This window comes from Thamnophis sirtalis, unplaced genomic scaffold, assembly GCF_051295495.1.
Source record: "Thamnophis sirtalis isolate CommonGarterSnake01/CBP01778 unplaced genomic scaffold, rThaSir2_p1.2 scaffold_6, whole genome shotgun sequence".
Lineage (NCBI taxonomy): Eukaryota > Metazoa > Chordata > Lepidosauria > Squamata > Natricidae > Thamnophis > Thamnophis sirtalis.
Genome location: NW_028261386.1, coordinates 85,863,071 through 85,887,491, shown reverse-complemented (window position 1 = coordinate 85,887,491; position 24,421 = coordinate 85,863,071). Strand labels below are relative to the sequence as shown.

At 38.3% G+C, this 24,421-nt stretch overlaps 2 protein-coding genes across 8 annotated transcripts in view; both read left to right on the top strand.

Moving 5' to 3' along the window:
- Positions 1-9,121, top strand: part of PHACTR2 (phosphatase and actin regulator 2) — a 189,907-nt gene extending 180,786 nt beyond the window's left edge. For all 7 annotated transcript variants that reach the window (XM_087718336.1, XM_087718338.1, XM_087718340.1 and 4 more), the window contains 2 exons: positions 4,046-4,122; positions 6,861-9,121. In XM_087718336.1, the coding sequence (XP_087574462.1) occupies positions 4,046-4,122; positions 6,861-6,876 (93 nt within the window). In that variant the 3' untranslated portion in view covers positions 6,877-9,121. The remainder of the gene's footprint in view (positions 1-4,045; positions 4,123-6,860) is intronic.
- Positions 9,122-12,306: 3,185 nt separating this feature from the next.
- LTV1 (LTV1 ribosome biogenesis factor) lies at positions 12,307-23,950 on the top strand. The gene is made up of 11 exons (XM_014057815.2): positions 12,307-12,436; positions 14,494-14,625; positions 14,936-15,121; positions 15,483-15,570; positions 16,038-16,182; positions 16,893-17,124; positions 17,660-17,787; positions 18,633-18,769; positions 19,957-20,009; positions 21,060-21,260; positions 23,603-23,950. Exons 1-11 carry the CDS (start codon positions 12,434-12,436, stop codon positions 23,714-23,716), a joined length of 1,419 nt encoding a protein of 472 aa, XP_013913290.2. The 5' UTR covers positions 12,307-12,433; the 3' UTR covers positions 23,717-23,950.
- The last annotated feature ends 471 nt before the right edge of the window (positions 23,951-24,421 follow it).

Genomic DNA, 24,421 nt, shown 5'->3' with positions numbered 1-24,421 from the left:
CTTACCCCCTACCAGAATCGCAAGAATGTTCAAGAATAAATCAGAAAAGTGTTGGAAATGTCACCAGATATCTGGCTCATACTACCACATGTGGTGGACTTGCACTGAAGCTAAAAGATACTGGACTAAAATCCACATGTGGTTGGAGAAAATGACACACAAACAAATAGACTTTAAACCAGAGGTCTTTTTATTGGGGATCATACCAGAAATCTACAACAAAGACTTAAAATATCTGATTGTAAATGTGTTAACAGCAGCCAGAATTGTATTTGCAAAAAACTGGAAAAACAAAACAATACCAAAAGAGGAAGAAGTTAGCCAAAAAATAATGGACTGTGCTGAAATGAGTAAATTGACATTTGAAATTAGAGAGCAAGAGGATGAACAATTTTATATGGGATTTGTTTTATTGGTGGCTAAGGGAAAAAAAAAACTTTGGAAATGAAAAATGATATACTTAATTGAAGAAAGTAAATGATGATATAATTTTGCTGTGAAACAATCTAACAATGACACAATGAAGAATTAATATAAGGTCTGGTGATATAATGTATAAGGCTAAGAACTTATTATAATGATATTTCGCTGCTGATAAGCAATTCTAATAAGGGAACAAATGAAAACTGGTATATATAGGCAGCGATGTTTTGTTGAAAAATGAAGGAATAAGATCTCTGTTTGAAGGTATGAAATGCAAGGTTAACAATAAATATAAGTATACTTTCTGGGGAAAAATAATGCTAATGTTAACTGAATATATATTGTAGAATGGAAATGAGGCCTTTAGTTATATTAGATGAAACATTTGAGACGGTAAATAATACTTGAAGATGCAGATGTTAAAACACTTGTAACCAAACGACATGCTGCATGTGATGATGGTTTGTTTGTTTGTTTTTTCTTTTTTTTTTCTTTTTTTTTTCCTTCCCCTTTTTTGGGTCTTTTCCCTTTTTTTTCTTTTTTTTTAAACCCTAGGTTATTGTGGTGTCTATTAAATATATAACAGAGAGATACGGGGTGTGTGTATGGGGGGAAACGTAGTAGGGATGCACCTGTAATCAAATGACATACTGTATGGGATGATGGGTTTTTTCTTTTCTTTTCTTTTTGTGTGTGGTTTTTTTTTTTCTTTTTTCCCTCTGCCTTTCTTTTTCTATTGTTATGTGATTATGTTGTCTATGTAACAAAAATAAAATAATTTTTTTTAAAAAAGGGAAGGGGGATAAATAAGACAATACAAAATTTAAAATACAACAACATTCACAATTAAAGTAGGGCTGGATACTTCAACAGTCCCAGGCCTGCCGGAACAGCCAGGACTTAGTAGCTTTACGGAAGGCCGGGAGGGTAGTAAGGGTCCAGATCTCAATGGGGAGGCCGTTCCAGAGGGGTGGAGCTGCAACAGAGAAGGCCCCCCACCGGGGGGTCGCCAGCCTGCATGGCTGGCAGATGGAATCCAGAGAAGGCCTAGTCTGTGCGATTGAATCGGTCTTTGGGAGGTAATTGGCAGGAGGCGGTCTCTCAGGTAACCAGGTCCGATGCCTTGCAGGGCTTTAAAAGTAACGACTAGCACCTTGAAGCGTGTCTGGAGACCAATGGGCAGCCAGTGTAGCTCGCGGAGGATAGGTGCAACGTGGGTGTACCTAGGTGCATCCACAATCGCTCGCGCGGCTGCGTTCTGGACTAACTGAAGTCTTCAAACGCTCTTCAAGGGCAGCCCCATGTAGAGCGCGTTACAGTAATCCAGTCTTGAGGTGACGAGGGCGTGAGTGACTATCCGAAGGGCCTCCCGGTCCACGTAGGGTCGCAATTGGTGCACCAGGCGAACCTGGGCAAAGGTCCCCCTGGTCACAGCCGACAAGTGATGTTCTAACATCAGCTGTGGATCCAGGAGGACTCCCAAATTGCAAACCCTCTCTGAGGGGCGAATGCTTTCACCCCCCAGGCTAAGGGATGGAATAGCTGGACGATTTTTGGGAGGGAGCATCAATAGCCACTCAGTCTTGTCGGGATTGAGTGCAAGCTTGTTCGTTCCCATCCAGACCCTAACAGCCTCCAGGCACTGGTACATCACTTCTACTGCTTCACTGAGTTGGCACGGGGCGGACAGATACAGTTGCGTGTCATCCGCATCTTGGTGGTATTTAATCCCGTGCCGGTGTATGATCTCACCCAGGGGCTTCATGTAGATGTTAAATAGGAGCGGGGACAGGACCGAATCCTGCGGCACCCCATAATTGAGGGGCCTAGGGGTCGACCTCTGCCCTCCGACCAACACCGACTGCGACCTGTCCGAGAGTTAGGAGGAGAACCACCGTAGGACGGTGCCTCCCACTCCCACCTCCCGTAACCGTCGCAGAAGGATACCATGGTCGATGGTATCGAAGGCCGCTGAGAGGTCAAGGAGCACTAGGATAGAGGAGTGGCCCCTATCCCTGGCTCGCCAGAGATCATCGATCAGTGCGACCAAAGCAGTTTCCGTGCTGTAACCAGGCCTGAAACTGGACTGAAAGGAATCCAGATAATCGGTTTCATCCAAGGACCGCTGGAGTTGAAAGGCCACCACTTTCTCAACAACCTTCCCTATGAAGGGGAGGTTGGAGACTGGACGATAGTTACTTAAAATGGCTGGGTCCAGAGAAGGCTTCTTCGGGAGGGGTCTCACCACCACATCCTTTAGGAGGAGCGGGAAGGATCCCTCCCGGAGAGAGGTGTTAACTATCCTCTGGATCCAGCCATGTGTCACCTTCCTGCTGGTCGTGACCAGCCAGGAGGGGCACGGGTCCAGTATACAGGTGGAGGCACTCACCGCTCCCATGGCCTTGTCCACTTCCTCAGGAGCGACAAGTTGAAACTCGCTCCATAAAATCCGCTCAAGACCTTCCCCCGGTACCTCGGCTGTTACCGTGCAATTGGAGTCCAGATCTGTCCAAATCCGAGCGACTTTATCCATTAGAAACTGAACAAATTCCTCAGCTCTACCTTGTAAAGGGTCGTCCGCCTCCCTCCCTTTCAGGAGGGCGTGGGTTATTCTAAACAAGGCGGCTGGGCGCGATTCAGCGGATGCAATAAGAGCGGCAAAATGCGCACATTTCGCCGCCCGTATTGCCACAAGGTAGCTCCTGATATAGGCTCTCATCAGTGCTCGGTCTGACTCAGAGTTACTGGCCCTCCAGCGGCGCTCTAGGCGTCTCTTTTGGCGCTTCATCTCCCGGAGTTCCTTGGTAAACCAAGGAGCCCTCCTGGATCCGCAACCTCGGAGAGGCCGCAAAGGCGCAATCCGGTTTAGAGCCCCTGCCGCCGCTGTATTCCAGGCAGCGACTAAGGACTCCGCCGGACTGTGGATGAGAGCGTCACGTATTTCTCCAAGCGCCGTCTGAAATCCCATAGGGTCCATCAGGCGCCTGGGGCGGAACCACCTAATCGGTTCCCCCTCCCTACAGTGGGGGATTGGTTTCCAAAAGTCAAGCCTTAGTAGGGAGTGATCAGACCATGACAAGGGCAAGATCTCAATGCCCTTCAAATCTAGATCACGTCTCCACTGCTCCGAGAGGAATACGAGGTCAAGCGTGTGACCCGCTGAGTGAGTCGGCCCCCGAATTACTTGGGTCAAGTCCAGGGCTGTCATGGAATCCATGAACTCCTGCGCCCCATCAGAGTGCTAAGTTTAAGTGTTGCTTTTTAATTAAGCTTGAAGCACTACACTGTCCAATTTCACATAGTAAAATTTTCTATATAAAGTAAATATAGAATCACATATATAAATTGAACAAACAAATAAAACTCCATGATATAAGAAGAGAAAAAGCAAGTTAGCTAAAAAGAGGACATATTAAAAGGGGACACAAACTATTATTCTGCAAAGCTTTTGACTAGCTCCCATAAACCCTTAGAAATTTAGCCAATGGTTGGGGATTATAAAATTTGGCTCACAAAATGTATTTTGCCACGTTTTTGCGATTGACCACTTTGTTGCATTGTAAGTACTAATGTATTTCTGTTTAAGACAATCTGAGATTACATTCATGTTTTCTTTCATCAGGCAGCAATACGGAAAGAATTGAATGAATTCAAAAGCACAGAAATGGAAGTACATGAAGAAAGTAGACAGTTTACAAGGTAAGAAACCATTCATGCACAAATAGCAAACTCTTTTAAAACAAGTTGCTCCTGAATCTTCAGATCATTTAATATTTATTGAGCCAAAGAGAGAACTTTTCTCCGTAAACTAAGGAAAAAACATTGGATTATTAGTTTACCATTTATTGAAGATAAGAATCAATAAAAACTCACTAATTTATGATAGATTGCTTCTTAAGCTTGAAATAGTTTATTTTCTGCATCTCAATAAATTGATTAATAGACAAGCTCTACTACCCCTCCCTAAGCACAGTCTATTAACACCATGACTGCTAGCTTGCCAGAGACGGAATAATTGTCTTCCTCTGAAGTTTTAGCAGTTGACAAAATGTGGAGACTTCATAAGCCCCAACTGAGCTGCCAATGGTAGCCAAAAAATGATATATACTTTTGAGAATCCAAAGATTCACTTGCCTATCATCTACCCTTCACTTAAAATGCTGATCTTATGTCCAAAGACTCATATCTTAAAATTGGCAATGATATAGCTAAAAATACATTCTGGTTTTGCCTTTGATCTGACAATATAAATGCTGAGCAACTATTTGATTGATCAAGAAAACTAATTTTGTTAAGAAATATAGGGATTTTACAGTTTAAAAAAAAATAAACAGTATTCTAACAGATTTATTTGCCACTTTATTGTGACATATGAAAGCAAGATTGTAAAAACATGAACTTAGGAATTTATCAACAATTCCTTGGCTATTTATACTGATTTTGTGGTCTTTATTTGAATTAGGGAGAAACAGAACTTTTCAGAAATGTTTAGCTGCAGCAAAAAGTTACGCATTTTATTCTTATGCATTCAGCATCTTAGCAAGATAATGCTAAAATAATGCAATCCTCATTCTATAATCCACTGTCGGAACCTGTTACTTTTTTCCACAACTTCATCACCTATCCCCTTACTATTGTTCTTCCTATCACAGAAATGACTATTCACTTCTACTTTCTTTTTTAATGGATTTATACTCTTGTGATCCATCATTTGGTTAATTGGTAGACTGGCATAATTGTGCTAAGAGAGTGTGCTGGGAAAGAACTTTCAAATACTTCTCGGACATTTAGAATAGAACAACAGAGTTGGAAGGACCTTGGAGGTCTTCTAATCCAAAACTCTGCTTAGGCGGAAACCCTACACCACTTCAGACTATCCAACATCTTCTTAAAAACTTCCGTTGTTGGAACATTCACAACTTCTGGAGGCAAGTTGCTCCATTGATTAATTGTTCTAACTGTCAGGAAATTTCTCCTTAGTTCTAAGTTGCTTCTCTCCTTGATTGGTTTCCACCCATTGCTTCTTGTTTTGCCCTCAGGTGCTTTAGAAAATAGCTTGAATCCCTCATCTTTGTGATATTGGAACACTGCTATCATGTCTCCCTTAGTCCTTCTTTTCATTAAACTAGACATACCCAGTTCCTGCAACTGTTCTTCATATGTTTTAGCCTCCAGTCCTCTAATCATCTTTGTTGCTCTTCTCTGCACTCATACTAATCTTCCTCAGCACAGTTTAGGAGTGGGGTTTGGGAATGTACATGTCAGTGTGTATATGTGCATATATGGGCTGCACATTCAGCATTGCATGGAATCTTCAGAGCTATAACGAGTTTATTGTCTTAAATGAATATGGTATCAACAATATTCAGTGTGAGAAGGCAAGTGGATAATACTGAGTTGCTATATTGCTTGTCAGCTGCATTCCCATTCTGGTGTTTTCTCAGTAGATAGCAATGCAATAATTGCTCTGGACCAGTGGTAAATACATTGCTGTTCAGACTACAGTTTTATGTCTCTCTTCTTTTCCACTTTTGTATCACAGGGATACTTTTGCACATTGCTGTAACTTGTGATGGTGGTATATAATATAGTTGTATCAGCCTGGGGTTGTTTTTTTCTGCAATCAATATTGTGACTCAATTTCTGACATTGCCTTGACAGAGTAGACATTGTATTTTATTCAGTTTTGTTTTTTTGTTGTCCAAAAATAGTTCTCAAACCTCAACTTTATTGACTCAGAAATCTGGTACTTGTCATATATGTGCTTACGGTTTCAAATGATTGCAAACATGACAACAAGAAACAGACAAGAATAACTTATAATGATGACCCATAAATTTGAAATGCAGTGTTTTTATGAATGGCTTCAGACATGATCAAAAGCTTCTAAAATCCTTGTCCCTGTGCATGCATCCAATGACGCAACACTTTTGTTCTATTAGTTCTCCCATCTCTGAAGCAAATGAAATAATAACAAAAGGGTGACATCCTATTCTTAAACTGAACAGCATTATTCAGCTATGTGAAACAGTTCTAAACAAAGGGTCCCCATCAATAAAAAAAATTTGTCATGGGATCTCAGTTCATTAGTAGTTTGGAAGCATTTTGTCTTTCTAAACCTTTCAAGATAACTCATTTTAATCTGTGGGATTGTTAAAATATTATTCCTGATAGCATAGCACACAATGAGCCAAGAAGTAAATAAATGTATTCATTAATACTTAAAAATTTAGTAGCAGTGTTAGTCGGACTTGAATGTTTTTGAAATATGGATTCAATCAATTTAAGAAAGAAAGTGGTATGTATAGTATATGGGTATTGTGAGGATGTTTTAACATTTAGAATTTGAATATTTGAACTTTACAATTGTTCTTATCTTTCTTGTACCTTGAGGATGATGAGAGAAAAAATCAAAACATTTTATTTTTCACCTTCAGGTTTCATCGTCCTTAAGTGTTGAAAATATTCTGCTGTTGAGCACAACTATCTTTCCTGAGGAAAGTCCTCCATCTTGAAGCCCAGAGTACATCACAACTGAAATGTCTGCAGCACCTTAAAACTTGAGGTTACTCTATGTTGTGGGTCCTCATATTTAACAAAGAGAGACAACTAGAAGAGATACAGAAAAGAATACAAAATGGCCATGTAATATGAATGTTTAGTATTTTGTTTTGAATAGAAAATCTTACTGTTCTTTCCTTATCAACAGTTAACTGGGGTGAACAGAAAATGACTATTCATAGGAAAGAAGCACAATCCATTTTCAAATAGAATAGGAATAGACATAGCTGAACTATTATTTATGGGCCAACTAATAGAATACATTTTTTTCCCTTCATGGAAGTAAGTTTATACTGTATTAAGAGACTCGATTACTACAGCAACATGAAAAACCAGGAATGTGAACAATTCTCTTTCTGTCTTCCAGAATGCCTTTTTGGGAGAATTGCCAGCTCTACTTCTCATAAATAATAGAGGAATTTGATGTAATATGTGAATTTGGAAGCAATTAGTACAATTCACAGTTATGTTTATGATTGTATGGTTATGATCTCTAAAATGTCCAGTGGGGGTTGCAACTAGATTATGAGTTGTACAACATTAAAATTGCTAAATGTATCTTTATTATTTAGAACTGCAACACAAATTCCTTTTTAAAAAAAATTTGATAAATTTAACAGAACCACCAAGGGTTCTCTGTAATCATGAATAAATTGAAAAATATGTTTAGAAAAAAAAATGGGAGGCAATAAGAATGCTGTGAAAAGAATCGATAAGAATCTTGCTTGATCAGACAATAGTGATAATCAGATTTTCAAGCCAAACTCAAAAGTCAACAAAGATGAAATACACATGGACACTTTCCCCCCTCCCCCCTCCGTTTTGATAGTTGAGCTATATTTAATTGGTCCTTAAATCAATAAGAACAATGTAAGATTAAAAGGATGATTTATATTGACATCAGGATTTATTTCTATTAGAATAGGAAAGGTCATAGCAGGAGTTTTGGGGGAGGGGAAGGGGACTGGCAAATCACATAGAATAAATTAGCATTACATTGCTATGTTTGGGACTACAGTAAATCTTCATTGTAACAAACTAATGGGATAGAAGAGGGAGTCCTTCACACTGAAATGGTTGTTCAAAGGCACATGGGAGTTTATGCACAAGTAAAAATGACAATAAAGATATATATAAGTGGATTTTTGTTGAATCTGAACCATATCCAATTAGTTTGAAGTTTTACTGCATGTACAAATAAAACTCTTACAGACACAAATCTTCCCTGCTTGAGCACACCACCTGCACATGGATGGATTCCTACCACAACAGTGCTTTGTTTTTCTTTCTTTTGCTTCTTTGACATCACACCAGTCAGCCTGGGGAATGGGAGCCTTGCCCACATTTATTTTTGTTCAATCTACCCTTCCACTGAGGAGAAGAGGAATAATAGGGATCTCCAAAAATAATAGTTCTTCTGTTCCCCAAAGAATCTGTTGCACTGAACATCTCCACGCTAAGGAAGCAAAGGGTCAGAGCAGAATACTATTATATGACAGAAAGATCCCTCATCAGAGTCAAGGAACACACATACACACACACTCAAACTCTTATTGACTTAGAATTTGAATTAGGTTGACTAAAAGTATTCAGTGTTGCAGTTTAGCAGCATTTGGAATGATTCAGGTTTTGTCCTTTGCCTTAGAAAGCTGATGGCACACTTTAATGGGAAAGGGACTTGATGCTGTAGACATCTATTAAATCCTCCTTTAGGACCATGAGAAAACTACCAAAAGGGACTTTAAACTTACAGCCTTTGTTGTGTGTGGTTATGTGGAGCAAATGGTCGGTCTACTTTTATATTACCTTGTAACTGTATCTATGAATATCCAATTAGTATAACAGTAAAAGGTGGAGTGCTTTATTATGTTGGTCCTAAATATGGTGGCTTATTATAAGCCACTGACATTGTTTACACTAAAAATTGTCTCATATTAGCACTTATTTATCCTTTTAATGTACACGGTAAAGCTTAAGGACCTGAAATACACAAGGGCAGTATTACAATATATGTGTATTATTTATCCTTTTTAAAGTCTGTACATACTACCATTTATTTTTGTCCATGTGTTCTCTTTAGTTCCTAATGATAAAAGATATGTATTTTTTTTTCAGCAATAAATGATCTCTGTCATGATTTTTTTAACATCAGAACTTTTATTCCTTTTTTTAATTGGGAAATTAAATTTTTTATCAGAATATTTGTGTAAATGTAGAAATAAGGCCTACTGAGTTTACCAAAAACTTAGCCATATGCCCATATAAATGTATACATTGTGTTCTACATTTTTTTTAAACCAACCTAAATGTGACTGATTTAACACAACAGAGACTGTTCAAACAGTACTATTTGTAAGAAGAAACTGAAGATTCGAACTAGTCTTAAATAGATTAAAATAAAATAATTAGGGGAGATGCTTCCAGATGATCTGTGATAGTTTTGAGGATGGTCAATGTTACAGATTTTCTTTGAGAGTGGAAGTTAAGCAGGATCAGGATATATTATGTGGATGAAAACTTCTAGATAATTTCAAGGCTCTAGGTTAGAAGTAAAAAGAACTTGAAGAACATTTTTTCTTCTCCACTGTTGCCAAGAAAATCATGGATATAGTCTAAGCTAAGGCTACTTTATTTGGGCAGAAAAAAATCCAGATAACCACTTGTACCATAGATCTTTTTTGCCTTTCTAGTGTCCTCTAGTGATTATCCAAATATTTGCAGATTTTATAGATGGTTTCAGATATGGTACCTTTAATAGTTCCAGGAGTCAAACTCAAAATGAAAAGATTCCTTCAGGCTTCAGTTTGGGTATTTGCTTGCAGATATTTTATTAGCCAACTATGTTGAAGATTCTGTTGATAATATTAATGCGTCCTTTCTAGTTGCTCCTTTTTCCAAGATCAGAGGGCTCTACAGTTCAACCCAGAAGTACATATAGTGTCTTCTATTGGAATCAAATGAAAGAGTTATCCATTTTTCCTTTTTTTTTTTACAAGTTACAAAAATATAGCTATACAGCACCATCGACAGATGCAGCTGTATATTTTAACTTAGAATATTAAACAGATAAACAGTTAAGAATTGGTACCTTCCCTCTTTCTTTTTTGATTGCTTTTATTTCATTTCACATTGTAATGTTTGAAGGCAGATACAGTCTGAGATCCTGTCTGGTCTAAAAGCAGGAATATATATAAGCAATCTAGTTTGATATTAATATTATAAAGCAAGGAACTCCTGTAAATATTCAAACTCGTAGTTTAACTTTTTAAAGTTACTTTTAACTTTAGAAATTCTTTACACAAAGGCCATATATCTACCATGTAAGTCACCGCTAGGCAACATGTGTGATATGTAAGTTTACTAAATAAATAAATAGTAAAGATCACTTTAGTACAGCAAAACACAAAAAAACAGATCATGCCACACAAACCTTTTGCATTCTTTGACAAAGTAACTAAATTATAGTAGGTTAGCAAAATTTGTGGACATATATTTGACTTCAGTGAGGCATTTGACAAGGTGGACCACAGCTTATTTCTTGGTAAGATAGAAAAATATGGAATAGACAGCATCACCACCTGATGGATTCATACCTGGCTGACCAATCACACTCAGTGTGTGGTCCTCATTGAAATTACATATATGTGGAGAGAAGAGTACAGTGGAATACCACAAGGCTCTGTCTTAGGCCCAGTAAGTTTTCAACATCTTCATAAATGATTTAAATTAAGGGATAAAAAGGGAACTCATCAAGTCTGCAGACAACACCAATCTGAAGGAAATAGCCAACATTTCAGAAGATAAGCTCAAGATCCAGAAGGATCTTGACAAAACTTGAACGTTGGGCCCTAGCCATCAAAATATAATTCAGTGATGAGAAGAAATAAATCTTATACTTAGGCAAGAAAAGCCAAACACGGACGTATAGGATAGGCGATACTGGTAACTCAGAGCGATCTAGGAGAACTAGTGAACAATCATGTAATTCAGCAGTGTGATGCAGCTGCCTAAAAAAGCCAATGAAGTCCTAGACTGCAGCCCCCCACCCCAAGGATAGGATCAGGATCACGTGAAGTATCACTTTATGCTGCACTGATAAGGCGACACTGGGAATACTGCATCCAGTTTTGGTCGCCACAATACAAAAAATATATGTTGAGACTCAGAAACTGAGTACAGAGAAGAGCAACAAAAATAAATATAGAGGACAGGAGGCTAAAGCATAGGTTGAAGAGTAGCAGGAACTAGTCTAACAAAGAGGGCTCAGCATGACGTAATTTTCCAATATTTGAGGCTGTTGACCTATCCCCCAAAGCACCTGAGGGTACGACAAGAAGTAAGAGATGGGGAAGCTTTACAAAGAGAGATCCAAACCTAGGAAGTAGAAATTTCCTGTCAGAACAATTAGGAATGGCTTGGCTTCAGAAGTAGTGGGTGCTCCATCACTGGAGGTTTTAAAAGAAGAGACTAGACAGCCATTTGTTAGGATTGTCTATGGAGATACTCTGTCATCCAGGTCATGATTGTCCCAAAGGTGTTTTTTTACAAGAGGCAACTGAACTTTGTTTTTTTCTTTGAAGACGTTTGGCTTCCATTCAAGAAGCTTCTTCAATGAGAAGAAGCTTCTTGGGTGAGAAGTGAAAGGTCTTCGAAGAAAAACCAGAAAGTCCAGTTGCCTCTTGAAAAAAGCACCTTTGGGATTTGTTCCAATTGATACAGTGTCTCCTGCTTGAGCAGGGGGTTGGACTAGAAGACCTCCAAGGTCCCTTGCAACTCTGTTATTCTGCAATTCAGTATTACAAACTCTTAAGATTTATAGTGCGTTAGTACTCTTTCACATAGTGACGAACATCACTCAGAGCAGGCAGAATAGACATCAATGACAAACATCACTCGGAGCAGACAAGCTGTAATCCACCAAAGATCACGTGAAAGAAACGCTGCAGCTCACCTTTATGGGCACTTCCGGTATACCAAAGAGTTTTCTTTTTCTATAAAGAGATATCACTGTGATATCAACTATGCCGCTCTGGCCCTTACTAAGCAGTTGCTCTTTTCTACCACTATTTCCGCTGGAAAAGGGAGAGCGCATTGTTGTGCCTTATCGTTTTGTTGGGATCATCCCCGACATGAGCACGTTATTATTGCATGGAAAGAAAAACTGCATACTGCATTCTCTGTTGACGATATTTCTAGAGCTCCTGGATATTGTAGCCAGCCGATTTATTTGCTTGTCACCCTTTTCAACAACAATTGGTATATTCCAAGATGGCTGAGATCTAACGGAAACTAAGCGCGACAACTTCGGAAGGCCGATCCCTTTCCGGAAGCGGAAAAACGGAAAGCAGCAAAGCTCGTTCGGTGTGGAGTTGTCAGTTTGGGAACTCGGCTCGCGAGTTCCGTGGATCATTCGGCACTTGACGGCCATTAGTGTCGGAGACTCGGCACAATGGTGAGCGGTGCATGAAGTTCAGGCTTGAGCAGGCTGACAGTCTTGGGCTGCGGTTGTCAGTCCCCCCCCTTTATGGTGCAAGATGGATAATCTGGGAAATGGTGTACGGTCTCCTGCCTGGGCGGGTGGGGTGGGGTGTCGGACTAGATGACTACAAGGTCCCTTCCAATTCTGTTAATCTGGCTATCTCACAAGTGACAGAGCATTTATAAATTTGTTGTAACTTTCGGGGGGGGGGACATTTCGGGATGGGTGAAATCCAAATAGAGGCACCAGCACGTTCAGGCACCCTGCCATGATGCCCTATAATGCCATTCAGGCATTGACTCTGAGGCTGCCTTAGAAGCGCAATTATTTGAAACTTGCAGCTGTGCTGAATAACAGTTAATGAAAATGTCTTGGAATGAAGAATAGCTTGCAGTTTAGTTTAGTTTAGTGTCATTGCACTTTGTACAATGAAATTAAATGCCACCTTCAGTGTACATTATAACTATAAAATAACATTTTTTGTGAAAACTTATAATAATGAAACAATGGCTATATGACCAGATCAATTAGGATTTTGCCAGGAGGAAGCTTCCCGCGGAAATCCAAGTGGTGACAGAGTGTGGATGCTACACATATTTTATGACATCACATAGCAACACTGAAAATTTTAACACTTAACAGGATATAATTTCCTGTGAATATGTACGTTTTTTGAAATTATGTGAAGCCATTAAAATATGTGTAGCTTTGACAATGTCACCCCTTGGAGATCTGTGTGAGGTACCTACCTGGTTTAAAGGTAGCTGCAAATTGCACATGATATGGGACTTCACCAGAAAAAAGTAATCATAACTATCCTCTCCTGTCTTCTTTCCTGAAGATTGATATAACTGTGACACTTATATGGGACTTCACTTAGAAGTATTTGTTCACCTTACTTTCTTAGATGCTGTTAGGATGGAGTCAAATTCTTATGCTGAAGGCATTGTGTTGGTTGCTGATTTGTTTCCTGATGGCATATAAATTACTTACTTTTAAAATCTAAATGGTTTGTGTTAGGATTAACTGAGCAAATGCCTCCTTTATCATTTCCATTGTTTCCCCTCCCCAATATACTGAGATTATTTGAGATTATTTACCTGCTATGAAGCTTGTCTCTTGGCAACCTGAAGTTCAGTCTTCTCTGTATCTACCAAGTTTACTAGAACTGTGGAATCTAACTTCATTGTTTGCATTTTAGGAAGGCCTTAAAACAAATCTTTTAGGAAAAAGCCTTTTATTTTTACTTTGTCATTTTTGCTATTTGTGGCTTTGATTTGGTTTTATGCTTTTTTATTATGTACTGAGGAGATATTTCAATAGTATGCAGTATATAAAATCACGAGAATAATCTAGATCTCCTGAAAGAGATAAGCATAAAACTTATCAAAGGGAAAAACAATCAGTGTGGAAATTCTCTGCAATGGGATGATCCAAACATATCTGCCAGAAGATGTTCAGAGCACTGCAAATTACAGTGTTCTGGATAACCCCAGAAGCAGATAAACCATCCCAACAAAGTTCAAATCAATCTATTCTGGTTACATTTAATGCATTTTAAAAATAGCAATAGCAGTTAGACTTATATACCGCTTCATAGGGCTTTCAGCCCCCTCTAAGCAGTTTACAGAGTCAGCATATTGCCCCAACAATCCGGGTCCTCATTTTACCCACCTCGGAAGGATGGAAGACTGAGTCAACCTTGAGCCGGTGAGATTTGAACAGCCGAACTGCAGAACTGCAGTCAGCTGAAGTAGCCTGCAGTGCTGCACTCTAACCACTGCGCCACCTCGGCTTCTAAATATGCATCAGTGAACTAAGTAAAGATTAAACAGATTTGTTTGTTTATTTATTTGGTCTATATGGTTGCCCAAATCAGAGTAATGTGACCCTTGGGCAGCACAAAAATTGTTGTTTCTTTTTTACAATTATATTCTATGGGGGGATTTGAATAACCTATTTACTTAGATAAGTAATGAAACCCTTATCAGTTTCGTTGCATTTTCAGAGAACTGCCTCTTGTTTTGTAGCCCCACAGGCGGAAGAAACCTTTCATAGAAAAGAAAAAAGCTGTAACATTTCATGTAGTGCACAGAAGTCAGAAGGACCCTTTGACAGCAGATGATAGTGCACCCCAGAGAGTTTTGTTGCCTACATTAAAGGTAATAAGAAATGACAAAGCTGAAGAAAAGCAGGCTAATGCTTATTTTAGGTGAAAGGATGGGGAAGGGCTATTCTGCCTATGGATGGGCTTTCAGGAGACATTTGAGTTGGCTGTGGGAAAATGATGCTGCTGAAAAAATGTCAAAGCTCTCCATATGTTCCTCCTAGTAGAGGAATTCTGAAATCGCTGACAATCAACATTGCTACGAAGATGCGTAGAAAGTAATTGGAACCATCATGCTTTTTTTTTCTTTAAGTTTGATAGCAACATTAGCTAAATTCATTAATTTCCTTCTTCAATGCCTTTAGAGAAATGATGAAAAAAGAAAAGAAGAACAGCGAAAATATGGAGTGTTCTTTGATGATGATTACAATTACTTGCAACATTTGAAAGAAGCTTCAGGACCTTCTGAACTTGTTCCATCAAGCTTCCCAAATAAAGGCAGGATTGTAGTGTCTACAGAAGGGGAGGTAGATGAAATTCAACATATTCTGGTAAGTAAAAATGTTCTTGGCTGCTGTGGTGGTATTTCCTATAATTACCATTATGTATGTTCAAATCAAGCTAGTAGTACTTCTTAAATGTAAAGTTTAAATTTTTAAACAATGTTTTTTATTTTTGCATACCTTTTTCAATCACCATTGAATTCTTTTATGATAGACCCTAAAACTACCTCATTTTGATTCATTAGTGGTGCTGCTAAAATTATTGACAGCATTCCCAAAAAATTTATCATGCACCATGTACAGATTTGTGCATTGTATCAAATGAAAAGTATATGCTAGAAACTCAGGTGAGGATACTTGGTTTCTTGAACAGTTTAAAAGAAAATGCTACGTTTTCTTTGTTCTTTAGGCTCCCACCATTAATCTGCCCTCTTCAGTATTTGCATCAGAATTTGAAGAAGATGTGGGACTATTAAACAAAGCTGCTCCTGTTCCAGGTACTTCATTTACACTACATTTTTTATGTACACTTATATTTCGATGTGTAAAATGAAACTTTTTCCTTAATTTTTTAAAAATCTGTCCTTCGCATTATTTGTGATTGAGGAATTCTGTTACTATCTTAATCTGTAAAAAGATAGATTATAAGGGTTTCATACGTTGTTGTTTGCCTTGATCGATATCTTGTGCCATTGTGGCAACACACATTATTTTCATCAAGGCAAGAAGACAACACTGTTCCCTCTTCCATTCAATTCAGTCTTCAAACATTTCTGAAAAATTATCAGGTTTGATCTGAGGGTAGCTAGAGAAAGTAATTTTCTAAACTAAAGAATTGCTGTTGTAGTGAATGATTTTTTTTCTGTTTGGTAAATAACTTGTGTTCAGGGAAACTGACAGTTCTGAGAAATGACTTAATCCTGTCAAAACTGCTTTTTTAACATGGTCTTTTATCTAACAATAGGACCTAGACCGGATCTTGATCCCGACATTATTGCAGCACTAGATGATGACTTTGATTTTGACAATCCAGATAATCTGCTTGAAGATGACTTCATCTTAGCAGCTAATAAACCTGGAAGCCTGGAACAGGAGAAGGAACTCTCTTGGTAATGGAATGAAAAACATACTACTATTTTATTAACTTATTCAGTTTTCTACTGGGGAGGGAATCCCAATACTGAGTGTATCAAAATTATTCCACTCTTTATATATTTTTCAGGTCTTGATTGATTACTATTTCATTCTTAGTTATACTGTACAGTAGCGTGACCCGTCAAAAGCGCGGACGGCAAAAGCGCGATCGACAAAATCGCGCCTTTGACGTCATCACAGCGCGACGAAAAAGATCGAAAAATTCAAATAAAAATTAATAAAAATTAAATTAAAGCAAGCCGATTCACATAAAGGTAAGGGTTAGGGTTAGGGTAAGGGTAAGGGTAAGGGTTAGGGTTAGCTTTAGAGCGTTAGCGTTAGCGTTAGCGTTAGGATAAGGGTTAGCGTTACGTTTTTCGTTACTTTAACAGTTAGGTTTAGGGTTAGGTTTAGGGTTAGGTTAAGAGTTAGGGTTAGGGTTAGGTTTAGGGTTAGGTTTGGGGGGGTTAGGGGAAGGTTTTAGCTTTATTTTTACATTTTTTCGATCTTTTTCGTCGCGCTGTGATGACGTCACAGCGCGCTTTTGTCGAGCGCGATTTTGTCCTACGCGCTTTTGTGGTGGAACCGTACAGTAGTACATGAAAAATCATGAACTATTAATCAGTATATTAATAAAATGAAGTGTAAATCTAAAGAAGCCAATTAATGTATATGCTATTGCCAGCTTATCTGAAGATGAAGATGCATGGGAAGATGTGGAGGAGGAAGAGGATGGAGAAGATGAAGAATATGATTCTGAGGGTCCTTTGTCAGATGACAGTGATTTTAAAGGGAAGATGAAAGAATTTCTCTTCATGGAAGAAGAGACCAAGAGCCGTTTCACAGAGTATTCCATGACCTCTTCAGTCATGAAAAGAAATGAACAACTGACACTTCTGGATGAAAGATTTGAGAAGGTGAAATAAACTTAAAATAGTTGTAATTATTGGCATATACTTAGAAAATATTAATTTTAATTGGATCTCTTAACATTCCTTGTATATAAAACTATTCTCTATTAATGTGCTTTTCCTTAAGAATTTTAAGGAGTTTTATAATACTGCATCTAATGCTATGACTTACCTTGACTTTTGCCTTATTTTTTGTCTAAAAGAAATTAGTTTCTAACACTTTAATATTTGCCAGTGATTATGATTTTAGATAATGTTTTAGTTTTGTTGTATGCCATTTGGAATTACCTGTTTGTAAGATAGTTGGCTATATAAATTAGAAAGATAGACAGCTCGATCACAGGGATAACAGTAACTTTTGTTTCATGAGCTTTTTTTCATCGATGGAAAGTGTTGGTTATATAAAGGGGAAGAAATGTAAAACAATTGTCCTCAAATACATTTTAAATTTGTTTTAAAATGTATTTGAGGGTTATGATTTAAGTTTGTTATTGAAAGCATATGGAATTGATTTAAATATAATATTATTTTTCACATTTAGTTTTTCGAACAATTTGATGATGATGAAATTGGACCACTGGATAATGCTGAATTAGAAGGTTTTATCCAAAGTGACAGTGCTCGATTACAGGAAGTTTTGAATGACTACTTCAGAGAGAAAGCAAAGGAGTATGTGAAGTGTTCTTATTGGCTAGTATGTTTCTTAGAAAATTTCTGCATACCTGTTCAGCAGTGAGCAGTTTATAGCTAGAACAGTAATATTACTAAATTCAATCCAGTGGTTTAAAGCATAATTAACTCAGTCCTTAAAAAGTCTCACTTTAGAAGTATTGCCTCATGCCCAAACAGCAGTGTAGGTTTCTAGTAAGCCTTTCTTCTCTCTAGAGATTGAGCAATGATTGTTGTAGATGGCATGAACTTCATCTTTTCTTTTAATGCTAAGAATAGGGAATCTTTTTAGTTACTGGTCTCTTTTTATATCGATCTCTAGCGAGTTCAGTAAAACGTCTGTTGATAAAATGAATATATTTCTTTAATAATTCATATGGCTGTGGTACATTTGGGGAAGAAACCCAGTTAAGACTTTGGCTATATCTGGATTGATTACTGTGTTAACAGGTCTATTAACCAGTTGTTTAGCAACCAATCTTAAGTTACAATATCCTTTCTAAAAGATACTTATGACATGATTCTAAACTATGAATGCATTTTAGGAGCTCAGCAACCAGCGTGCATTTGTAATTTCTCATTTACAATCTTTTTGCCAAAACCCAGCATTTATTTCCAGTTTCTGGCAAAAATTACTTCATAACTGCAATATTCACTTAATAACTCACCACTAAAAAAATTAATAAAATTGGGTCAGTTCAGTCCTATGACCATAACTGTCAGGTAAATAGCTAGTCTAAATAATATTGATTTACGTAAGAAAACCTGACAGGTTTTAAAAAATCACAGTATTTTAAAAGATTTAAATTTAATTTATTTGCCTTCTGTATCTTTTTCTTTAAAAGTTGTGTGAAACTTGATGATATTGAAACCAAGAAAGAACCAGAGTTGCCCTTGAATGAGGAAGAAGATGAGATTGAAGAAATGGTAACCTTAATCATTGAAAAACCAAAAGAAAAATGGGATTGTGAATCCATTTTAAGTGAGTATTTATTTATGTATTCATATTTGTATTAGCTGTCCATTTCATATAGTGACTCTGGATGGCATACACATAGTAATAAAGAATATACTGTATAAAAACCATTAAAAACTTCACCCATGTTAGGTCATGTTCACTCCACGCTGATCTCCAGAAACACTCCAGATCTCTCTTAACCCGTTTCGTCTCCCTTAGCTCTTCCTTGACACTTAGAAAGTGACAAGATCCATGTACCAGGAGAAGTTGCATGGCCACAATCTGCTTTGCCTCTTATTCCAAGTGACAACCAGAACCAAAGCATGCTGCAGACCTTTAAGAACAACCTCCAGCTCCCTCTGGAACCCTTCCGGGCCTATCAGTTGCCATAGACAAACTGATTGAAAAGGTCCAGCCTTCCTGTGGTGGAGGGCAATACCAGAGAATCTCAAGGTTACCATGACAGAAGAGCCACAGAGAGGTCTTCCAATTCCAGATCACTATACCACTGCTGCCACAATAAGAGGAAAACAATAGATCAAATGTGTAACCACTGGCCCTAGATTACCTGGGATAGGCCCACTGTTATAATGTTGGCCATGATCTCCTGAGGGACCCTGGAGCCCATTCCCAAGGAATGCAGATTGAAATACCCCAGGCCTGGGGATTTTCACTATCAAGGAGCTCGGGCAGGGAGGTTGCTAGGCAGCAGGATGCAGGGATTTCAACTGATCCTTAGACCCCCAAATTAATGAACAGAATCTCACATCCAGTAACTTGTGGAACTGTTCCTTTGAAAGCCATCAGAGACTCCTATATAACAATTGCCTCGCCCAGAACTCACAGAGGCACATTTCAAAGAGAAATCTCCGGACCCAGTCACATCTCAACAATCCTCATCAGGTCAGCCATAAAACAAGGCTTTATTAATCTAGCATTTAATAGCAACAGCAATATGCAGAGTTACCTAGTTTGGGTACTAAAACGTCTACAAGAAAACAACCAAGCTCAGAGAGTACCAAGGAATTATGCAGAATTATGAATATTTTAATCATGCAGAATCATGAATATTTTAATAGAATATTAGCCTCAAAGACCTTCATAGATATGTTGAGGTTTAAAATTTTGTATTAATAACATTTCAAATCAAAAGTTCAGGAAAAAATAGTTTCTTAATAAGATAACCTTTCATATTATGTCTTCTCTTTCAGGTACTTATTCAAACTTATATAATCATCCAAAAGTTATTGAGGTGCCAAAAAAGGTGAGTGGAAGTTTCCTTTACACTTTAAAGACTTATTATTACAATAAATGGAATCCAAAGAACTATTAAAGATATATTCAAAATTTGACTAACTGGATTTTAAATTTCAAATATAGATAGTCCTTGACTTGCCCCCATAATTGAGTCCAAAATTATGTTTGCAGATCATTGTAATGGTATACTGAAATATCATGTATCGGACTCAAAGTTGCAAACTTTTTTATGACCGTTAAGGGAATCCATTGTCTCCAAAATTTTGCTGGAAACTGGAAATAAATGCCAGGAACTGGCAAAAAAAAATGTAACAAATGGACTTCCCTTTAGATGTAACCGGGAAGATGTGTTATGATTTCCATCAGTCAGGGATTTGCATTAGTCCCAGGAGGCAGGCCTTCTCTGCCAGGACATTCTTGTAGAACACTCTCTCAAAGTTAGGCTCACTCCTAAGTCTTTCAAGACCTAGTTATGTCATTTGGCCTTGGGGTTTAGTGGAACTGGAGTCAATTTTAGTTGGCTCCATTGTGTTTTATATTTTTGTATATTTTAAAATGTTTTGATATTATTCTTATTTTAATTATTCCTTTTTATCCTTTTATAATTGTTTTTACCCACTTGCTGTTTTATTCAATTTTTGCACACCATCCAAAGTTATTTTGTGTGAGTTGAGCAGTCATATGTGTGTGAGAAGGGGGGGGGGGGGAGGGAGGAAGGGGTTAGCTCTTTCCTAGTAGTACTCACCTCCAGTATCTAGATACGTACAAAGTTAAGATTGGGAAGGGAGGAGGGAGAAAGAGAGGAAGAAAGGATTAAGCGTGGCTCCAGCTTGTAATTTATTGAAGTGCTGAACAGAAATGGATGAGTGAATGAATATATACTGTATGTATAAGGAATTCAAATATGAATTAATATAAGTACCATCCCCCCCCCCAAGTGGCACCTAAACATTTTGTTCAGTTTATTACCTGTCTTAGTATTTTGGCTTCTGCACGTTTCATTGATCCAGTTAACACATTGCTTTAAAAATTCATTAGTTCTATGTATTTTTTATAGCTTAAATCAATTAAAGTGTCCAAGAAGACAGGAATCCCACTAGATGTTTTGCCTCAGAGAGGACCTACAGCTAAACAGACTGAGCAAATGCAAAGGATTAATGACTCTGATTTGCCAAGAATATCCACACAGCCACGCTCTAAGGATGAGAGTAAGGAGGATCGGAAAGCTAGGAAACAAGCTATCAAAGAAGAACGAAAAGTAAGTTTTATTTGAATTTTTAAAAATAAATGTATTTAATTAATTTTATTAACCTGTCATTGACTGGAGCAAGAGGGATTAGTGTTATGTCATATTAAATAACGACTGTTGCTTAGCATATATATTATTCCCACAGGATGGAACTCAAAATAGATTATTTAGGGTTCTCATTTAGGCACTGAATTTAGCTTTAGTGAGATTGTGGCTTCATACACATGTAGAACTTGACAAGTATAAAACCATCCCAATGAATGAAGAAATGACATGAGCCTAATTAGAAGTTGTGCTATGGCAGATATAAGGTAAAATTAAAGGGTAATATGAATAAATTAGTCTTATGTTTCTTAAATGGTAGAGAGAAAAGGAGATTTGGAAAAAAAACATTTTAGATTACAGGTAGTCCTCCACTTACGACCACAACTGGGCCTTGAATTTTAGTCGTCAAGCAAAGCAATTATTAAGCGAATGTGAGAGTCATTAACTGGAACACCGTAGAAAAGGAACACTGGGTGGAGCGGTGCAGGGACGGCACAGGCGTCCCACCAATCCAAGAGGCCCAGACCCTTTCCTTGGAATTGAATTGAATTTCAGATTCAATTCAAGGGGCTGGTTTTAATCAGTAAAGGTCTACATGGCTTGCCACTTGTGTACTTACAAGTACCATCTTTCCCTGTCAGATTCAGGCTATCTTGTATGCTCTTTTTGAGAGGGATTTTGGCTCTTATGAAGTGGAAGGTATAGGGACCTGCAGGCATGCTTTCTCAAGAGCAATTCTCACACTATGGAATACCATTGTCCATTGAGGATTTGAGTTTGCTCTACTTAAGGAAGTAGAAATAATTTTGTTCCATAGATTAGCTCAAATGAATACACACACACACACAGAGTATGTATGTGTGTGTGTGTGTGTGTGTGTGTGTGTATATATATATATATATATATATATGTATGTATGTATGTATGTATGATGTATGTATGTATATGTATGTATGTATATGTATATACATACACACACATACACACACACACACATCATATTTTTCAGAGTATAATATGCACCAAGATTTTGAAGAAGCAAATTAAAATAAAGTTTTTGCACTCCCCAAAACGGCCCATTTTCTGTCAAAAAAAAAGGGCATGCATAGCCTTTGGGAGGCTTATAGAGTGCTCCTGGGGGCTGGGGGAGCAAAAATGAGCATCAAACAGCCCATTTTTCACTCATTTTTGCCCTCCCCAGCCCCCAGGAGCACTCTGCAAGACTCCTACAGCTATGCACAGCCATTTTTGCCAAAGGGGCGGAGTTTCGCAAGGCCAAAAATGCTGTATTCAGTGTAAAAGACGCACCCAGATTTTCACCCTCTTTTTGGAGGGAAAAAGGTGCATCTTATACTCAGAAAAATACAGTGTGTGTGTGTGTGTGTGTGTGTGTGTGTGTGTGTGTGTGTGTGTACATACATACATACATGGGGGGGGTGTATTTTTGAAAGTGGTGACAGCTACTTTTTACTCTTATTGATTTTGTTTGTTTGCTTTTCATAAATTGTCCTGAGTTTGTAAAAACTGTAGGTTAGCTGAGTGAAATACAAATTGTTGTTTTACATGGTTCAGGAGCAGTAATTGAGAACTCAGTCAAATATTTATGGTTAGCCCAAAGCTGTAGAAAAATCTATTAATTTTTTTCAAAAAAATCCCAGAATCCCAGAGCAAAAGGGATGGGATTTCTCAACATCAATTAGCAAATTCTATGTCTTCCACTGTAACTTAGTAATTATGGAGGGGAGACCCACTTCACAACAAGCTACTGGTAAGAGAAAACTGGAACAAACTAAACCTTGCCCCTTCTTTTGGTCTCCCTAATAGTCCATTGTGGGGAGGTTTTGACCCCCTTCTTCCCTTTCAGTGAGTTTTTTTCTCTTAGTCTCTTGTGGAAAACATTTCCTTAGGAAGAAGCAGGGAGATATAAGATGCTAAGACTGGTGGATTTCCCTCTTACGCAAGATATGGGTAGAATGATTTGGAACGATTTAATTAGATCATCTCTAAATGGCACACACTATGCAGAGGGTGTGTGTGTGTGTGTATGGGGGGAATCTGGGTTTTTTGTTTTGTTTGTTTTACTGTTATTGCAGTGAAAAGAAAAAAAATGAAGGTATGTGCCCTAATTTAAAAAATATGAAAGGAATTATTAACATCTGAAAAATTAAGCATCCTTTCAATGCAGTAGGCCTCTTTTGCCAAGAGTTCTGAGACAGATATTGTTGAAATTGTATCTGCAATGCTAATTGCTTTGAGAACATTTTCATGAAGCAATACATTAATATTGTAAATTATTTCCCCGTTAGGAACGCAGGATAGAAAAGAAAGCAAATAAGTCGGCCTTCAAGCAAGAGAAGACAAGGCAGGAGAAAGAGCTGCTTAACGTGAAACAGAATCTTCAAGGACTCAAGCTGTCATAATGGAAGAACTGCTTCTTGTTAAGGACGATGGCCATTTCCTTCTGGTTGCTAACTGGAAAAGATACTTTTGATTTAACACCCCAGAAGTGTAAAAATAATGACAATGTGTGGTTTAAACAAGTCTAACCACCAATGTTTTTACTTACATGTAAACAGGTTTTTTGTTACCACAACAACAAAATCAAGGTAATGTATTTCTATTTTCACAACAACAATAAAGCCCCTTTTCAAATTTGTCTGTCACCTTTCATTATAATAAAGTAATTCACTTTTATGTTTTAAAACAGTGGTCCCCAACCCCCGGTCCACGGACCGGTGCCGGGCCGTGGAGTACCTGGCACCGGGCCGTGCAGCGGCCGGGGGCCATGATCGCTACAGCGGCCGGGGGCCATGTTCGCTGCAGCGGCCGGGGGACATGATCGCTGCAGCGGCCGGGGGACATGATCGCTGCAGCGCAAAGGCTCCTGGGCCGTCGCGACAACGCCCCACCCCCCACCCCTGCGCGCGCTCAGTGGGCCACGGTAAAATTATCAAAGGCTGACTGGTCCGCGGCGATAAAAAGGTTGGGGACCACTGTTTTAAAAGAATGGGGCACCCAGTAGCTTTTTATGGCACTGAATGCTGGCCAATCACTAAATTCATTGAGTGCTCTTTACATGCCATAGAGATGCACATGCTTTGTTGGTTATTACGTGTTTCTCTTTT

Bases quoted from the DNA above. Each gene is read 5' to 3' on its own strand.
- LTV1 (XM_014057815.2), top strand. The intron at 15,571-16,037 runs GTACTTCATTTA...ATCTAACAATAG, and splicing joins CAAAGCTGCTCCTGTTCCAG to GACCTAGACCGGATCTTGAT. The intron at 16,183-16,892 runs GTAATGGAATGA...TGCTATTGCCAG, and splicing joins CAGGAGAAGGAACTCTCTTG to CTTATCTGAAGATGAAGATG.